This window comes from Nylanderia fulva, unplaced genomic scaffold (genome assembly GCF_048542155.1).
Source record: "Nylanderia fulva isolate GAGA-0341 unplaced genomic scaffold, ASM4854215v1 Scaffold3, whole genome shotgun sequence".
NCBI lineage: Eukaryota > Metazoa > Arthropoda > Insecta > Hymenoptera > Formicidae > Nylanderia > Nylanderia fulva.
Genome location: NW_028190368.1, coordinates 5,867,489 through 5,882,494, shown reverse-complemented (window position 1 = coordinate 5,882,494; position 15,006 = coordinate 5,867,489). Strand labels below are relative to the sequence as shown.

Sequence of the window (15,006 nt, the reverse complement as noted above, 5' to 3'; positions counted from 1 at the left end):
TGACCGACTAAGCGTCCACTCTCCGAGGCTTAATACTCTTCTCTCTCCCGCTCCCCTATTTTCCACCCCCGGCCTCGTAAAGTCGTGTAACATTTAGCCGTATAGATCAATTAAGACGTCGTCGCTGAGTCCGTCCGGAATCACGGTGTACCATGATTTCTGGCACGTAAAGATACGTTGTTTGCTTTCGTGGATCTCTCGGAGACATGCTTCGATATATATTATTGTGCAATTTCTATTCAGTTTTTGAAATAATGGCGACAATTCTTCTTTTTATTTAAAATTCTGTTATTTGTAAAACCAATTTTTCAGATTTAAAAAAAAAAATACAAATTAAAGGCGCGTACATGAAATATAATTCTGCAATTTATACGGAAAATTTTATCCTCTTTACATAAATTCCAATTTGATTAAAGTTTAGTTCTCATTAAAGCGATACAATTTTGTGAACAGTCTTAATTAATTGGATCAATAAATAACTTTGGTCGGATATTACAGACCATGTGTTTTTCTCTCTCATAAAGCAGAAGAAACATTATTGTTCTTTCTTCACACGTGGTTGCGACGTCAGGGTTGGCGCCGATAAATTAACGGGATTAATTATCTCCGACCATCGGATTACTTGCAATGGAGAATACGGCCTACTCCCTGGGTGATTTTCCCTCCACGGCTCATTACTTTCAATCGTTGGTTCTCAGCCAGTCGTTCTCTTCTTCGCTACTCGTAATTTTTAGTATAGCCGCGCGAGGGAGAAGGATTGAAGGGAGGGATAGGATTAAAGAATAAGAAAGGGAAACCGGAGTTCGTTTATATGACCTCATCAGCTACCCTTGGGAAGGGAAAGAGCAAGTGAGAGAGAGAGAGAGAAAAATATCGAGAGGAAAAGAAAGGGGGAGAAATAAGAGCAGAACAAGAAGATGGAAGCCGCGTCGCCAACCGTAGGATCCCTCAAGGATTATGAGGCCAATCCTGCGGCTAATTTGCGAGCTCTCGAATTCTCAAACCCCACCGCTATTTCTTGGTTTTATCCAAACTGCTTTGATTTCCCTTCTAACCACTTTATCGTTGTCTCTTTCGTCTAATTCTACAAAAAAAGTTGTTATATTTTTAGTAAATTATGTAATCTTTTTAACAGAATTTGTATTTGTAGTTGCAATATTTTCAAAAACTTTGCAGCTAATATTAATCTTATTTACGCAGTATTAACTTTCATATATATATATGGTATGAATTATACATATTTGTTAACGTATTAAATTTGTATTTATTTATAATTCACGATTCAAAATTAGATATATCTGATCAAGATACGCATAAGAAATAATTACTACGCCTCATTGGCACTTGTGGCACGTGCTTTCGCAATTTTACTTTTGCGAGGAAAGTTGTGCTCCGAAATATTGCTCACATCTCTCTGACGTATGAATGCATAATTAATGGAAACAATGTATTCTCTCTCTCTCTCTCTCTTATACACGGCTACGCGCATTCGTTACAATCCGATTCAGCGACGGAGGGCATTTTCGGTTCTTATCAATCGCATAAACAATCTAACCATCCTGGCCAACATTATCTATGGCGAAACGTCCGGCAGCCGTATGGAAACAGAATAGTTAGGCATATCCTAGCTGCGGCTGATAGCAGAACCTCCTCTCTCCTTTTCTCTCTCTCTCTCTCTCTCTTTATCTTTACTCTCTCGCTCTTCCTCTCTTTCTCCTCCACAAGCCTCTCCGTTATTATTCAGGAACTTTGCTGACAGCTCCCCGGATAGGCAGATAAGAACGTCCTCTGAATGCCAAAGCACACACAATGCTCCTTTGGAGCGACGTGTACCCACGTCTCGCGGATACTTTTCGTGCGCCTCGATCGTACGGGAACGTCTAGCGGGTGTTGCATAATGGTGATCCTAAATTCCCTTCGATCGTTCGCAATTTGTCGGGCGCGCCAGCTTCGCGGAGCTCGCGCGCATCCTGGATTTACTCCCCTATCTGTCATTTATTAAATTGTAACGTTGCACGTGTGTGTATTTCTTCGATGTATCGCGCACTTCGCAATTAAAGGACTGGGAGGAGGAGCTGAAATATATTCATTTGAGGAGAAATATAATTCTCCTATTTTATTTTTAGAATTAATTAAGCGATATCAAATTGTAATTATTTTTTATATTAATCGGTAGTCAAATTAGCGAAATAAATAAAATGTATTTACACAAAATTTCACTACGCAATATCATGCGTGATTTTTCGTAAAAAGGTTTTATTATATGTGTCAATGACAACGGGAAGCCAATCTCAGCCAAACCGGCTATTTTTCATAACAATTTAATGCGGATGGTGTGGTTTAAATTGTCTGCGCGCAGCTTGACAAATTAAGATCAGATAGAGGGATGATCCTCCAGGCTGCTGACTTTCAGATTTTCATAAGACGTTCCTTTCCCTTACCATTGCTCTATCTCTCTGTTCCTTCTTGATTCTTCACACTCTGATTCGGCTCAGCAGCAATTTTCTTATCCGATCGACCAATCTTTCTTTTTCATTTTCTTCAGAATGAGGAATCTCGATAGTCGTATCAAGAAACGAAATTTCAAGAATACGATAAATAAATTATCATTTAATTGTGCACTTTTGTATATCAAACTCGAGGATTAGTAAAATAATTGAAAAGTTGAAGAGAAATATTACAAATGTTTCGTATAAAGAAAATATAACTTTGTTAAAAAAAATTTAACGTTATTCTATGCAGAAAAATTAATTAAAAATAATTTTATTAATATTTTGACAAAATATAATATTTTAGAGAAATTGTTTCTTCGCTTTGCATAATGTACGTAATCGAAAGTAAACGCTGTGTCCTAATATTGCGACTAGTAATGTGACTCTTTAATTATTTTTAATAGACTGCTAATGATGTAACTTAAATCCGCTCACCTTTGCTCATGAATTGCGTTTTGTCCGATGACGTAGCGAAATCTGCACTCGCGGATTTCGACAGCACTCGAAACAAGTTCCATAAATCCTCGTCTGCCTCTCCCGTGTTTCGCTCGGAAGGCGGAGTCCGATAACGATAACGAGAGAGGGATAACGGTAGAAAGGCACCTGTATAGCACGGGGATAAGAAGAGGCTGCGCTGCTGCGGCAAAGTCTAGATTCGATGTTTTGCGAATGAGCGCCGACCCGGATGGATCCTTGTAAGACGTTTTAATTGGACAAATCCGCCTATCCTCATTAAATCCGGGACGACCCCGCGGGCGCGGCAGGCCCACGGCAGATCCTGGTGTGCGTCTCGTAGATGACAACGATATATCCCCCTCCTTGGCAACATCATCTTTGCACATTGCTAGTACGTACTTAAACGCCGAGAGTCTTCTATCTTGCGCCGTAGCCGAGTAACTTGTCTCGAAAATCCGAAATAGCTACAAGGATCCGATCCCGCCTTGCTCTTTGAAAATCTACCAGCGGAAGAAGCGTCCTTAAATCCTGCAGCTCATTAAAATGAACAATCAAAGTGAAGGAAAACTCGATGATATTTGACGAGAATGAGATATATCGATAAAAATATACGTGATAAAAAATGTCGGATATTCCTCTGAGAGAGATGGATTTCTTTTTTATATATTACAGACACAAATTACGCTTTCGTTTTATTTGCTATTAAATCTCTTCGTCGTACCTCGTCACCGTGAAATTCTCGCGAGTGATGCGAACGCGAGAAGATAGATAGTATATCGTCGCTTTTAGAGAAAGACTCATTGACTATTGTGACGTTTGAGTTAGGGTTGACTCGATGACAGCTCGGCTGTCTTATCTTAGCTGCGAGATTTCGGTCGGGGCGGTTGTGCTTTGTGCATTCGTAGACTTGGAGACAGTATCGTTGTACGCGCTTGTATGAACGCAACATCGTTCGTTTACATACCATATATACACACACACATACGTATATGTATCGCGAGCTCTACGAAAGGACTCGTGAAACTCACCATTCGACGACTTATTGTATTCGTCCCAAGACAAACGAACGAATGGATACGGCATCATATCTCTCTTAAAGCTCTTTATTTTTCGATCTTCTTGCGAGAGAACCGCAAGAGGACAAACCTGATCTTCGAAGAGGACAAATCTTCGAAAAACAAATATGCTGCTTCACTGAAAAGTTTCGACAAAATAATAAATTAAAATATAATATCTCATTCATTCAATACTTGGACATTTTAATGATCCAATATTTGTTATAGTTGAAACGTATAATTATGATGTATAAATTAATCGTAAATATTAATTGTCTCTTTCAAATGTGTTTTGTCAATTTGGACACAAGGGAAAGATGTTCAATTATATATTTTTTGGTGACGTATATTTTTTATTCGACATCATCTCGTATTTACATTCATGAAAGTCCATAATAATTATATTAATTGTTACGTGATAATTACAATGAATGAGCTGCGGCCGGTTAGCGTTAAGGACGCAGCGTGTCAACGATAGTAAGGAGTAACAGGTCGATTAACGATTTCCCTTTATTTCGGCGCGTTCCGTTGTTCGCTCCACGCGCTTCTGTCCCTCTAATTATTTTAAGGAAATTAACTAATCTGCGTGATATGGATGCTGTTGCGGCGACTCGCCCTCGAACAGAGCCATCTTCAGCCGCTTGTTCTTGGCCCTGCGGTTCTTGAACCAGAATTGCACGTTCTTCGGCTCCAGACGCGGAAACTTCTGGCGATACGGCATCTTGTTCAGCTCCTCCGTGTACGAGAGAATAAGCTATGGACCGATCGTAAAAATTTTTTTTTCAGCATACCGAAGCCGAATTTCTGAGCCGATACACACATCAGCATTTCAACGAAATTATTTAGGAAAGTTTCAAGTAACGCGCGCGATGCACTTGTGCCTAATTTAATAATTCAAATAATATTTTTTGAAAGCGAATTAAATAGCGTACAAATACCATAAAATAGAGAATTCACTTTTACATGTAATACCTGTCTTTTGTTCTACTTTTGTAGAATTAAATATTTTCTACCGCAAGAGAGTAACTCTATATCTACAATTGCGCTCTATTAATCCAATAGAAATTTCTCGCTGTTAATGCGTTAATATTGGGAAAGACAAATGATTGCGATAACGAGAGACGGTGATTTATACGTACCGCATGGCTCGGGTGTGTGCTGCGCTTGAACCAATACTCGAGCCTCGGCACTTCCGTCACGGGATCGATGAACGTCCGGTTCCTCTTCCTCCTCTCGTCGGCCAGCATGCTGGTGGGACAGCCGGCTGGCCCGCGCGGCGGCAAATAATGCGACATGTACATTATGCCGTGGCCGAACATGGGGCTCGGCACCAGGGAGAATCCCGGCGGGATCGGGCCCGTGTGTCTCGTCTCGTCGTCCTCGGAACCGGATGACACCCTCGCGTCCTCCTGCTTCACCGAGGATGGGGTCGACGTAGGCGGCTGTTGCTGGTCTTCCGGTCTCGTGGTCAACGATAGAGGACCGACCGGTGGGCTGCTCGGTGGACAGGGAGACCCGGACGTCGACTGTGAAAGCATTCGTTAGAACACTTGAGCTCTTTCGAGAGATTTCTTTTACCTTATCTGATTTCAGGATGCAATATAATTCGAAAGCTTCATTTCAATTTCAATTTTCTTAACTCGAATTCAATTCCCTCATATCTATTTGTGTCGTTGCCTTTGTACGCTAAAGGGAAACTTTTCCGTTTATTAAATAAATCAATAAATAATATTTCTTGCTTACTTTTGTCAATTTTACATTGTTCATTAACCCTTAGTCCCGACTCTTGGGTCGTTTGCGACCCAAACGAAATTTCGTACCTCCGTTAGGTACCTCCATTTCTTAATAACAAACTATATAAAAAAATAATTTTCTTTATTTGGGACTTCAAGTTGAAGGTTGCAAGAAGCTCCATGAATTTCTTCAGATTTTTTAAAGCGTTTTTACTAATCCAAATAACGCAAAGACGCAAACGACCCATGAGTCGGGATTAAAGGTGCCGAAAAGAACCGTCGGGACTAAAAGTTAAAACAATGGTGAATGTTGTCGGAGGTATGCAGTGATTTTGATTTACTGTATTAATTTATTTTGCATTTACTTTTGGTATGTAACATTTTTTTGTTTATGAATTAATTGTTGCGATGAAATGTATTAAAATTAGAATTATTTTTATGTAACTTTTTATAGATTTACCATACTTGAAAAGGGCTGCAATGACAGCCGAAACGTTGTATTTTAACTAATGATCTACAATAAATGATTGCCAGTTTGGTCGACTTTTACCATTGAGGAAAGATTTTTATTAATTATTACTGGCGAACCTTAAGGATTTTTATCTGAAATAATATTTCGGTGACCAAACTGTTATCTTCGATCCTTCTGTTTCTCCCTCTTCAGAACCACGTACCTGCTGCCTGGTGTCCTCTTCCTCATCCGTGCAATCCTCGCTGACGAGGCTGGCGCCTCTCGGGCTGAGCCCGGGCGGGCTGCAGCCGTTCATGCTGGCCCTCTTTTGCGCCGCACGAGCGTTCTTGAACCAGTAGACGACGTTGTTCGCGTCCAGCGGCTTTCTGCCCCGTCGCGACTCCAGGGAGTTCAGTTCCGCGACGTAGTGCTGTATCTGTTCGCGCGACGGATGCTGGTTCTCGGCGAACCAGCGCTGAAGGCGCGGCAGCTCGAGCTCCGAGTCGAAGCTGGTCCTCATCCTGGTCTTGTGCGAATACTGGAGCAACGCCGGATGCGGCGGCCCGATGGAACCGCCGCCGCCGGCGCTGGGCGCGATCGTGCCGCCGCTGTCGGGTTGCGGACTCTGCGTGTGATGGTGATGATGATGATGATGGTGGTTAGAAGACGGCGCTATGGGATTTATACCGAGACCTATCTGTTGCTGCTGCAGCCACGTTTCGAAGTTTCTCTTGGTCTCCTCCGACAGGTCGTTGCCGCCTCTGCAGAGGGACAGCAGAGTCATCTGCAAGGGAAGCGATACAGATTTTTTTGAATCTTGCTCTCCTTTATTGAGTTGCCAATTAATAGATTTATAACTGTTTTCGCTTTTCCATTATAGTGCCTTTCTATATTTTACAAAGAATTTTTATTACTTAATAATTTTTATTACAGGATAGTTAAGGAACTATCAAGAAAGTGGGTCGTGTTTTTCCTCATGTTTTTTGTATTATCTTCTTTAGACAATCTAGATTATAAAATTCTATTTATAATACGCGTCACATGTTCTAATGCATCGTGATATATTTTTATTTGTATAGATATGACGCATTCTGTATTACGCGACACATAAAATTTGTAGATAAAATCCTGTCTTGAATTTTGTCGCGAAATTACAGATCGTTTAAAGGAGCCTTAACAATAAGATAACAAGAGGAAGAGGAGAAAAAAAGCAGAGTACTATAAATCGAAACTCCCGGAACAGATTTATTACACGAATTAAAATTCGTTCTCTCGACGATCGATTTATCCGGTCGGTTGTTGACGCGGACAGGCGCCGCCGTCGTCATTAGCGTCACTTTTGTCGCCGTCTTCGTCGTCACGGCATTAAGATGACAGATTATGGAAAAGTTTCGCGCCTCAGGAAGCAGTGCGCGCGAGCCTTATCTGGCCCCGATGATTTATAAGAACAAATACATCTCCGGGCTCTGGAGGATATCAAGCGCGCGACGCCACCTTAATAACGCGGTAATCCGTCGTGTATCCATGGCACGTCAGATATTATCAAGACAAGACAATTATCCGTCCGCGACAGCTCGAGAGACAGAGAGAGAGAAAGAGTGTCACCTCCTCGAATTCTCATCCGCCCTCAGTTTTACGACACCGCACTTAATCACTCCAGGTAGGCAGGTCTAAGGCGCGAGTCTGACAGGCGCTCGCAGAGATTTCAGAAATCGTTCGGCAAACAGTTGGTACGCGCCGTCGACCGGCTTATCTGACGACGTTGCGATATATTTGAGGCTGATTTACACTGTATTTATTATTCAAGAGTCATTGTGCACGCACACACAAGGCAATCGACTGATCCGTAGAACAGTGATAAATCAATCGCGATCACGGGACCGCGATCAAACAATTTGCGGGATCGTAACATGTTCGCGAAATTAGCAACGCGTAAAATCGAGGACTATTTTGCGAATTTTTTTTGTGAACATATTTCTTTCGTAAGAAAAAATTGACCTATGAAAAAATATAATCGAACGAAAATTGTTCTTCTTTTCTTTCTCTACTCCATTTTCATTTTTTAAATATTAATCAGACTATAATTGTCTCGACTTTTTTGTACGTGGAACCTTAATAAGGATATATCTATCGTAAGCCTTTGCTGCATCGTGAAATTTTTTTTATAAAAAAGTCAAATTCTCTTTGATCTTTTTGCTATTCTACGATATATATATATATTTATTTATGTAAAAACGAAAACCATCAGATTTCGGGATATATATATGTAGAACAATTTTGTAAAAATATATAGTAGATAAATCATATGTGTGTGTCGCTGTGGCGCTATAAATATGGTTAAGCCCTAATCCTGATATATCAGGCGACGTCTGTTACATCACTGTTCTACATTTCAAGCTAAATAGGATCCAAAATAGATTTCGCTGCTTTTTATTGTCTGAAACTGTGTTGACACCGATGATTTATGTTCGCCGATTCCAATTAATGCGAATTTCACGTCCCCCACGAGGCCCCTTGAAAAGTATTTATTACCATTCCGAAACTTTCCATTATCCCGAAAGAAATACGAGCATATTTTTCACAAAATCTGTGTGTACTTTAGTACTCGCTTATACGTTTCTCTTGCACATTTTTAAGTTTTTAATCGCTCTCGAAGAAGGTAACACTTTGATGTACCTAAATGTACTGACGTCACAAATTGTGCACTTTATCTGAGTCATGTACACTAGAAATAACTGGTTTTAATCTCGTGACCAAGTAATTACGTCAAGATAAGCAAATAACATTTGCGAAACACAAAAGATGTTAATATTTCTTTCAATTGTTTTTCAAGTATAACATTATAATACCTATCTAATTCAAAGTTTTATTTCTAAACCGAAAATTGATTGTTGGAAATTAACAAAAACGTTAAAAAATGGTGCTCTCCTGTTTAATTATCGCTACAAAACTTTCTTCTAGCTTTGCAAAAAATTTCTTACCAATCAAAATTTTTAAAAAATTTTCCAGTTCTTTAGTAATAAAAACGCAAGCATAAAAAAAGATAAAAATATGAAGATTTTTGGGAAGATACACTTTTGTGTTGCAGGAATATACAAAGAAATTGCAGAGAGACGAAGAGAAGATTGCTCGGCGGCACGTCTTCATGCATCATCGTCAGAGATTAGGCGAAATCTACGCGAAAGACGTCGGTTCTCCATCACGGCGGTTCGCCATTAGCCGTCGGGCTACGAAACTCAAGCAGGAAACGTTTGCCGGGGAAAATTGGTAATCATAGACCACCGCGAGCGGCATTAAAGTTCGGGGATGGGCGAATAGCGGGATCTTCAAAGAGAGTGCACTTAGATAATGCCGGCCCGGAGGAGGCAGGGTACCTACCCTCTCTCTTCTCCGGTACCGATATCGAGGGGGCTTTTGATGAAGGCTGCGAATTTGGTTGAGTAAAGGGTAATCCTATCACACGCTATGAGATCTTCCGCTGTCGGAAGGGCACGTTTGCGCGCGCGCGCGCGCGCGAGCTGTCCGTATCGAAAAATCGCGCGTCTATTTCAATTTCCGTTGAACGGAAAATCGAGAGGACCGCGGCCGGGATAAACCCCCTCGAAAAGTCATCGTGAAAAAAAAAAAAAAAAAAAGAATTTCGCGTTAGCTGGGTATAACCGAGATTACGTTATTCGATTCCATCGCCGGGGACTGGGAATTGACGAGAGCCACTAGTTCGCGCAACGTTAAACTTTCGTCGAATCGGCTTTTGCGCCGAATCGTCGAAAAATGTTGACATTGTGATAAAATCTCCTTCTATGGTCAGATGAGATAATCGTTGTTTCTTTCATTAAGTTCTTAAAATAGCGCTTTCAGGGTACGTGTTCTCGATATTTTCCGAAGTGAGAGATAGCAAACGTTGATATGTAAATTATTTAAAAATAAATACAATAAATTTTATCAAGCTTCATTATTGTAATACGAAAATATGTTGAAAATAATATAATTATTGTAGAGAGATAAAATCTACTGCATATAAAATTTTGCAGAAAGTTGCAAGAAGACTCAGAATCAAGAAAGACTCCGTTATTCGCGCGAAAATGCTTCGATTCGAGATGGAAAGCTACTAGAAGCGCGCGGTGACTTCTCGACTGGTGATTCGAAATCAAGGAAGAGCATTTATTCAAGGTGAGGATCAACGGGCCGCGAGCAAGAATCTACCAAAGATTACCACTCGCCGCGTTCTTGCGGGAGGTACAAGAGCACCGAGCCGGAGGACTTCTTAATGAGATTAAGTGCCCCGACGACAAACACTCTCTGGGCTAGATTTACATTTTATACATTTTTAAGCGGTCGTCTTACTACGAATATTCCCTGCTCCGATCTCGCCTTGAATGGCCCTTAAATTCTCTCGGTGCGCGGTTATTTAACCTCGTTCTTCAAATAAACGCGCCTTTATACACAGCTTACGTATTTTTTTTCTCTTCTTATTTTCGCTGCCGTACTTTCGCTTCTAATAACATCAAGACATAGAACAAGATAAAGAAGACATAATGTTTATATTGCTGTCATTTAAAAATTAAGAATGATTTACTTCAAGATTTTTGTTAGATTGGTAGTCAATTATATGTATTCAGACGAAGACTTATATTTGTGTAAAGAATGTTGAAACAGCTTTGCATCCTTCTAGTGCATCCATTACAAATATTATACGACAGTACATAAATAAATTAATGAAATGTGCGAAAAAATATGTACTTCTTTTTCTTTAAATCGATACGTACGTTATAAAAAACGGAAACAAAAAATATTATAAAAGACGAAAATAAAAAATTCATACCTCGTCCAAGGGACATCCTGCGGAGACGAGAAGCGTATGGCTGTGCAACAGTAACAACCTCAGCAGTTTATTTCGCACTTCAGCAGCCGGGCTGGGAGGTGGCGGTCTTGATCTGTACACCTGAATCTTCAGGGTCGCCACCGATGTCAATTCAGCCAGGATGTCTCCTACTGTTAATAACGGGCCATCGGCGACTTTTTCCATCGGCAAGGGTTTCCAGTTTCGTATAACGATGCTGCCTCTGGCACTCGGTATCAGATCGCTGGAATAGCCTAAACGAACAAGAGCCTCGCCCACCAAATCCTGTCGACAAAAAATCATAGAGAGAGAGAGAGTGAGTTTTTAGTAATTATATTTTCTATTTTTATAATCGTTTAAATCTATAAGAAATATCTCTATGTAAAAAAAAAAAATATAATTTATTTTAAAATTTTTTAATTTATAATTCCACACTTAGTTATTGTTGTATTATTTAAATATCGTAAGTTTTTTTTTATTTTTATCGTAAACATTTAATTTCATAAAACAACAAAATAAATGTCAGAATAAATGTCTCAGTTTTAACAATAATTATATTATAATATATGTATATAAGAGAAAATAATTCTTACCTGAAAGGGCATAGCTACTGGAATGATAACGTAAGAGTCTGTCTCGACTTGAGGACTTCGCCATTTTTCGCGACTGTTGCTCACATGACTTTCCACGATATTGTGAATCGTCTCCACTACACAATGAACCGGCAGATTTTTCGCTGCAACAAACAAAGGAGTTTACGTAAAGCAACGACAATCCTCTTATTACGAGAGACAATAGAATGATAAATTTACTATGAGTAACAAATTAGCTAACAATTGCATCATTTTATGAATGTGACTTAATCATGTGTGTAATGCTCTTAATTAGATTTTTATGATTACATTTGGAATTTTAATTAAATAAAAAAATATATGATTTTTCATATATAATTGCACAATTTACGAGATAATGCAATTATAATATTAATACATATATCAACGTTTCCTACATCTTCTCTAAATTTTCTAACGATTATTACTTAACTTCTAGATCAAGTTTAAAGATCTCTATGGAATATTATTATACGAGCCTTGTTAGCGGATCAAATTAATTCGATTCGGAAAACCGAAGATATCTTCACGGAAGCTCAGTCTGTGAATGCCTTAAATCGTCTGGTAGCTTCGACTGAAGTACTATTTCTGTACATCCGGCTGACAATAGGTATAGAGTCTTTGGCGTTCCAGCATCCAAATTTGAGGAGCAGGATGATTCGCGGGGCGCGTACTGAAGATCGCCGAGAGAAGAGAGAGAGAGAGAGAGCGAGCAAGAGAAAGACGCGGTTGGAGAGAAGGAGAGATAGAGAGAGAGAGAGGAGTTTAACTCTGGTGCTAAGCATATGCAGATCCACTCGTCTATCCCGAGACAATGGGACCTGCGCGATGGCACAATAGCTGCGATCCTTGTGTAACCCTGACTTAAGTCCGGGAGTCTATCCCACTCGAGGTCATAATCCCAGAGTTCTGCGAAACCGAGGAAATGGAGTGCGAGAAGGAAGAGAATGGGAAGGAGAAAGAGAGAGAGAGAGAGGGATGTTTAAAAGAAAGAGTGGAAAGGAGAAGAAGAGAAGGGGAAAGTTTCACCCACACAATTCTCCATTGGCTATATAGTGCTATACTTATTCGTCGTAAAGGTACTGTCAAATTTTCGATGCATATTCTGTTTCTCATCTTTCATTGCTCGGTATACACTGTTTAAATTTATACTAAAAATGCACCCATAATGAAAAAAAGTTGAATAATTCATCGGTGAGAAGTGTGAAATGCTAATGTGGCAGTTACTATCGCAGCATCTTTCAGATTAGAACTTCAATGATAAATTGTATAAATTTCAGATCTCGCTATAGTTAAATAATTTCAAACGAAATTAATAAGTTTAATTTGCCGCTTAATATTACAAATTTAATATTTGAACAAAAATTTTATATTTTTAATTATCGCTAGAAATTAACCCAAAATTTGTCGAAAAAAATACGATAGACTTCTGATTTATTAAATTAATTTGTGAATATAAATATTAATACTAAAAGTGCACGAGTATAATGAGCTAATCAAGATGCAATATTGGATTGTACCCGGATTGATACGGTCGAACGTCTCTTGATGCAAGGCGTTAAGTCCCCGTCAAAGATGACCAACAAAGGATTTACTGCCGGCGCGGCATGATATTAGGTATTAATGGCCAAAACTTCCATCTAATACGCCGGACATCATAGAGCGCCCGCTCTCCCTACGCTGCATAAGACAGGTCGTATCTGGCGGGTCCGAAGGCTGACCGGCGTCCACCTTAATCTAGGGACGTATAGTTTTCATTAAGGCGCCCCGTCCTTGCGTCGTCTTTGTACCGGGATCAGCTGGTTTAAGGTGGGCTTTTACGCCATAGGATTTAATCGCGGGGACACATCGTATTACGCGCTCTCTGTTTATTACCGACGCATCGTCGTCTCGACGTGAATTTGCGATACACTTTCTCTCGCGTGTCACAAAAGTGTCCATCTATACTTTTTAGAAATTTATTTTAGATTGGAGAGTGACACTAATTGTGAAAATTTGAGGGTTGAAATTGGTTTTTGGAGGTAAAAAATGAATTGAAATTTTCGATTAATTAATAACAATGAATGAATGACATTAAATATTGCTAGATGTAAGTTTATCATAGTAAACGTAAACGAAGAAATGAAAGAGGCAACACTTTTTCTCGCGTGTCACAAAAGTGTCCATCTATACTTTTTAGAAATTTGTTTTAGATTGGAGAGTGACACTAATTGTGAAAATTTGAGGGTTAAAATTGGTTTTTGGAAGTAAAAAATGAATTGAAATTTTCGATTAATTAATAACAATGAATGAATGACATTAAATATTGCTAGATGTAAGTTATCATAGTAAACGTAAACGAAGAAATGAAAGAGGCAACACTTTTTCTCGCGTGTCACAAAAGTGTTCATCTATACTTTTTAGAAATTTATTTTAGATTGGAGAGTGACACTAATTGTGAAAATTTGAGGGTTGAAATTGGTTTTTGGAGGTAAAAAATGAATTGAAATTTTCGATTAATTAATAACAATGAATGAATGACATTAAATATTGCTAGATGTAAGTTTATCATAGTAAACGTAGACTAAGAAATAAAAGAGGCAACACTTCTCTCGCGTGTCACAAAAGTGTCCATCTATATTTTTTAGAAATTTGTTTTAGATTGGAGAGTAACACTAATTGAAATTTTTGAGGGTGCCAAATTGAATTTGACATTAAATATTGCTAGATGTAAGTTTATCATAGTAAACGTAAACGAAGAAATGAAAGAGGCAACACTTTTTCTCGCGTGTCACAAAAGTGTCCATCTATACTTTTTAGAAATTTATTTTAGATTGGAGAGTGACACTAATTGTGAAAATTTGAGGGTTAAAATTGGTTTTTGGAAGTAAAAAATGAATTGAAATTTTCGATTAATTAATAACAATGAATGAATGACATTAAATATTGCTAGATGTAAGTTTATCATAGTAAACGTAAACGAAGAAATGAAAGAGGCAACACTTTCTCTCGCGTGTCACAAAAGTGTCCATCTATACTTTTTAGAAATTTATTTTAGATTGGAGAGTAACACTAATTGAAAATTGGTTTTTGGAGGTAAAAAATGAATTGAAATTTTCGATTAATTAATAACAATGAATGAATGCCATTAAACATTGCTAGATGTAAGTTTATCATAGTAAACGTAAACGAAGAAATAAAAGAGGCAACCACTCATCCGCGAAATCTTTAATCTCTGCAAGTAAAGACATTTCTCATTTCTGGTGCAGGTCCTATCGGGCTTCCGGTTATCTCCCCGCACGACGGAAGCGTCATGCTACTTCGTCTTTGACAGCTCTCGTCGAAAGATAAGATTCATCCAAAGAGCAACCCTTGAAGAAGCAAAATCA

At 39.0% G+C, this 15,006-nt stretch overlaps 1 protein-coding gene across 2 annotated transcripts in view; it reads right to left on the bottom strand.

Annotated features, from left to right (window-relative positions):
• Positions 1 to 4,339: 4,339 nt before the first annotated feature.
• Positions 4,340 to 15,006, bottom strand: part of dve (SATB1_N and homeodomain domain-containing protein dve) — a 49,951-nt gene continuing 39,284 nt past the window's right edge. For both annotated transcript variants that reach the window (XM_085484284.1, XM_029306105.2), the window contains 5 exons: positions 11,621 to 11,763; positions 11,010 to 11,312; positions 6,411 to 6,971; positions 5,143 to 5,529; positions 4,340 to 4,757 (listed from right to left, as the gene is read on the bottom strand). In XM_085484284.1, the coding sequence (XP_085340410.1) occupies positions 4,581 to 4,757; positions 5,143 to 5,529; positions 6,411 to 6,971; positions 11,010 to 11,312; positions 11,621 to 11,763 (1,571 nt within the window). In that variant the 3' untranslated portion in view covers positions 4,340 to 4,580. The remainder of the gene's footprint in view (positions 4,758 to 5,142; positions 5,530 to 6,410; positions 6,972 to 11,009; positions 11,313 to 11,620; positions 11,764 to 15,006) is intronic.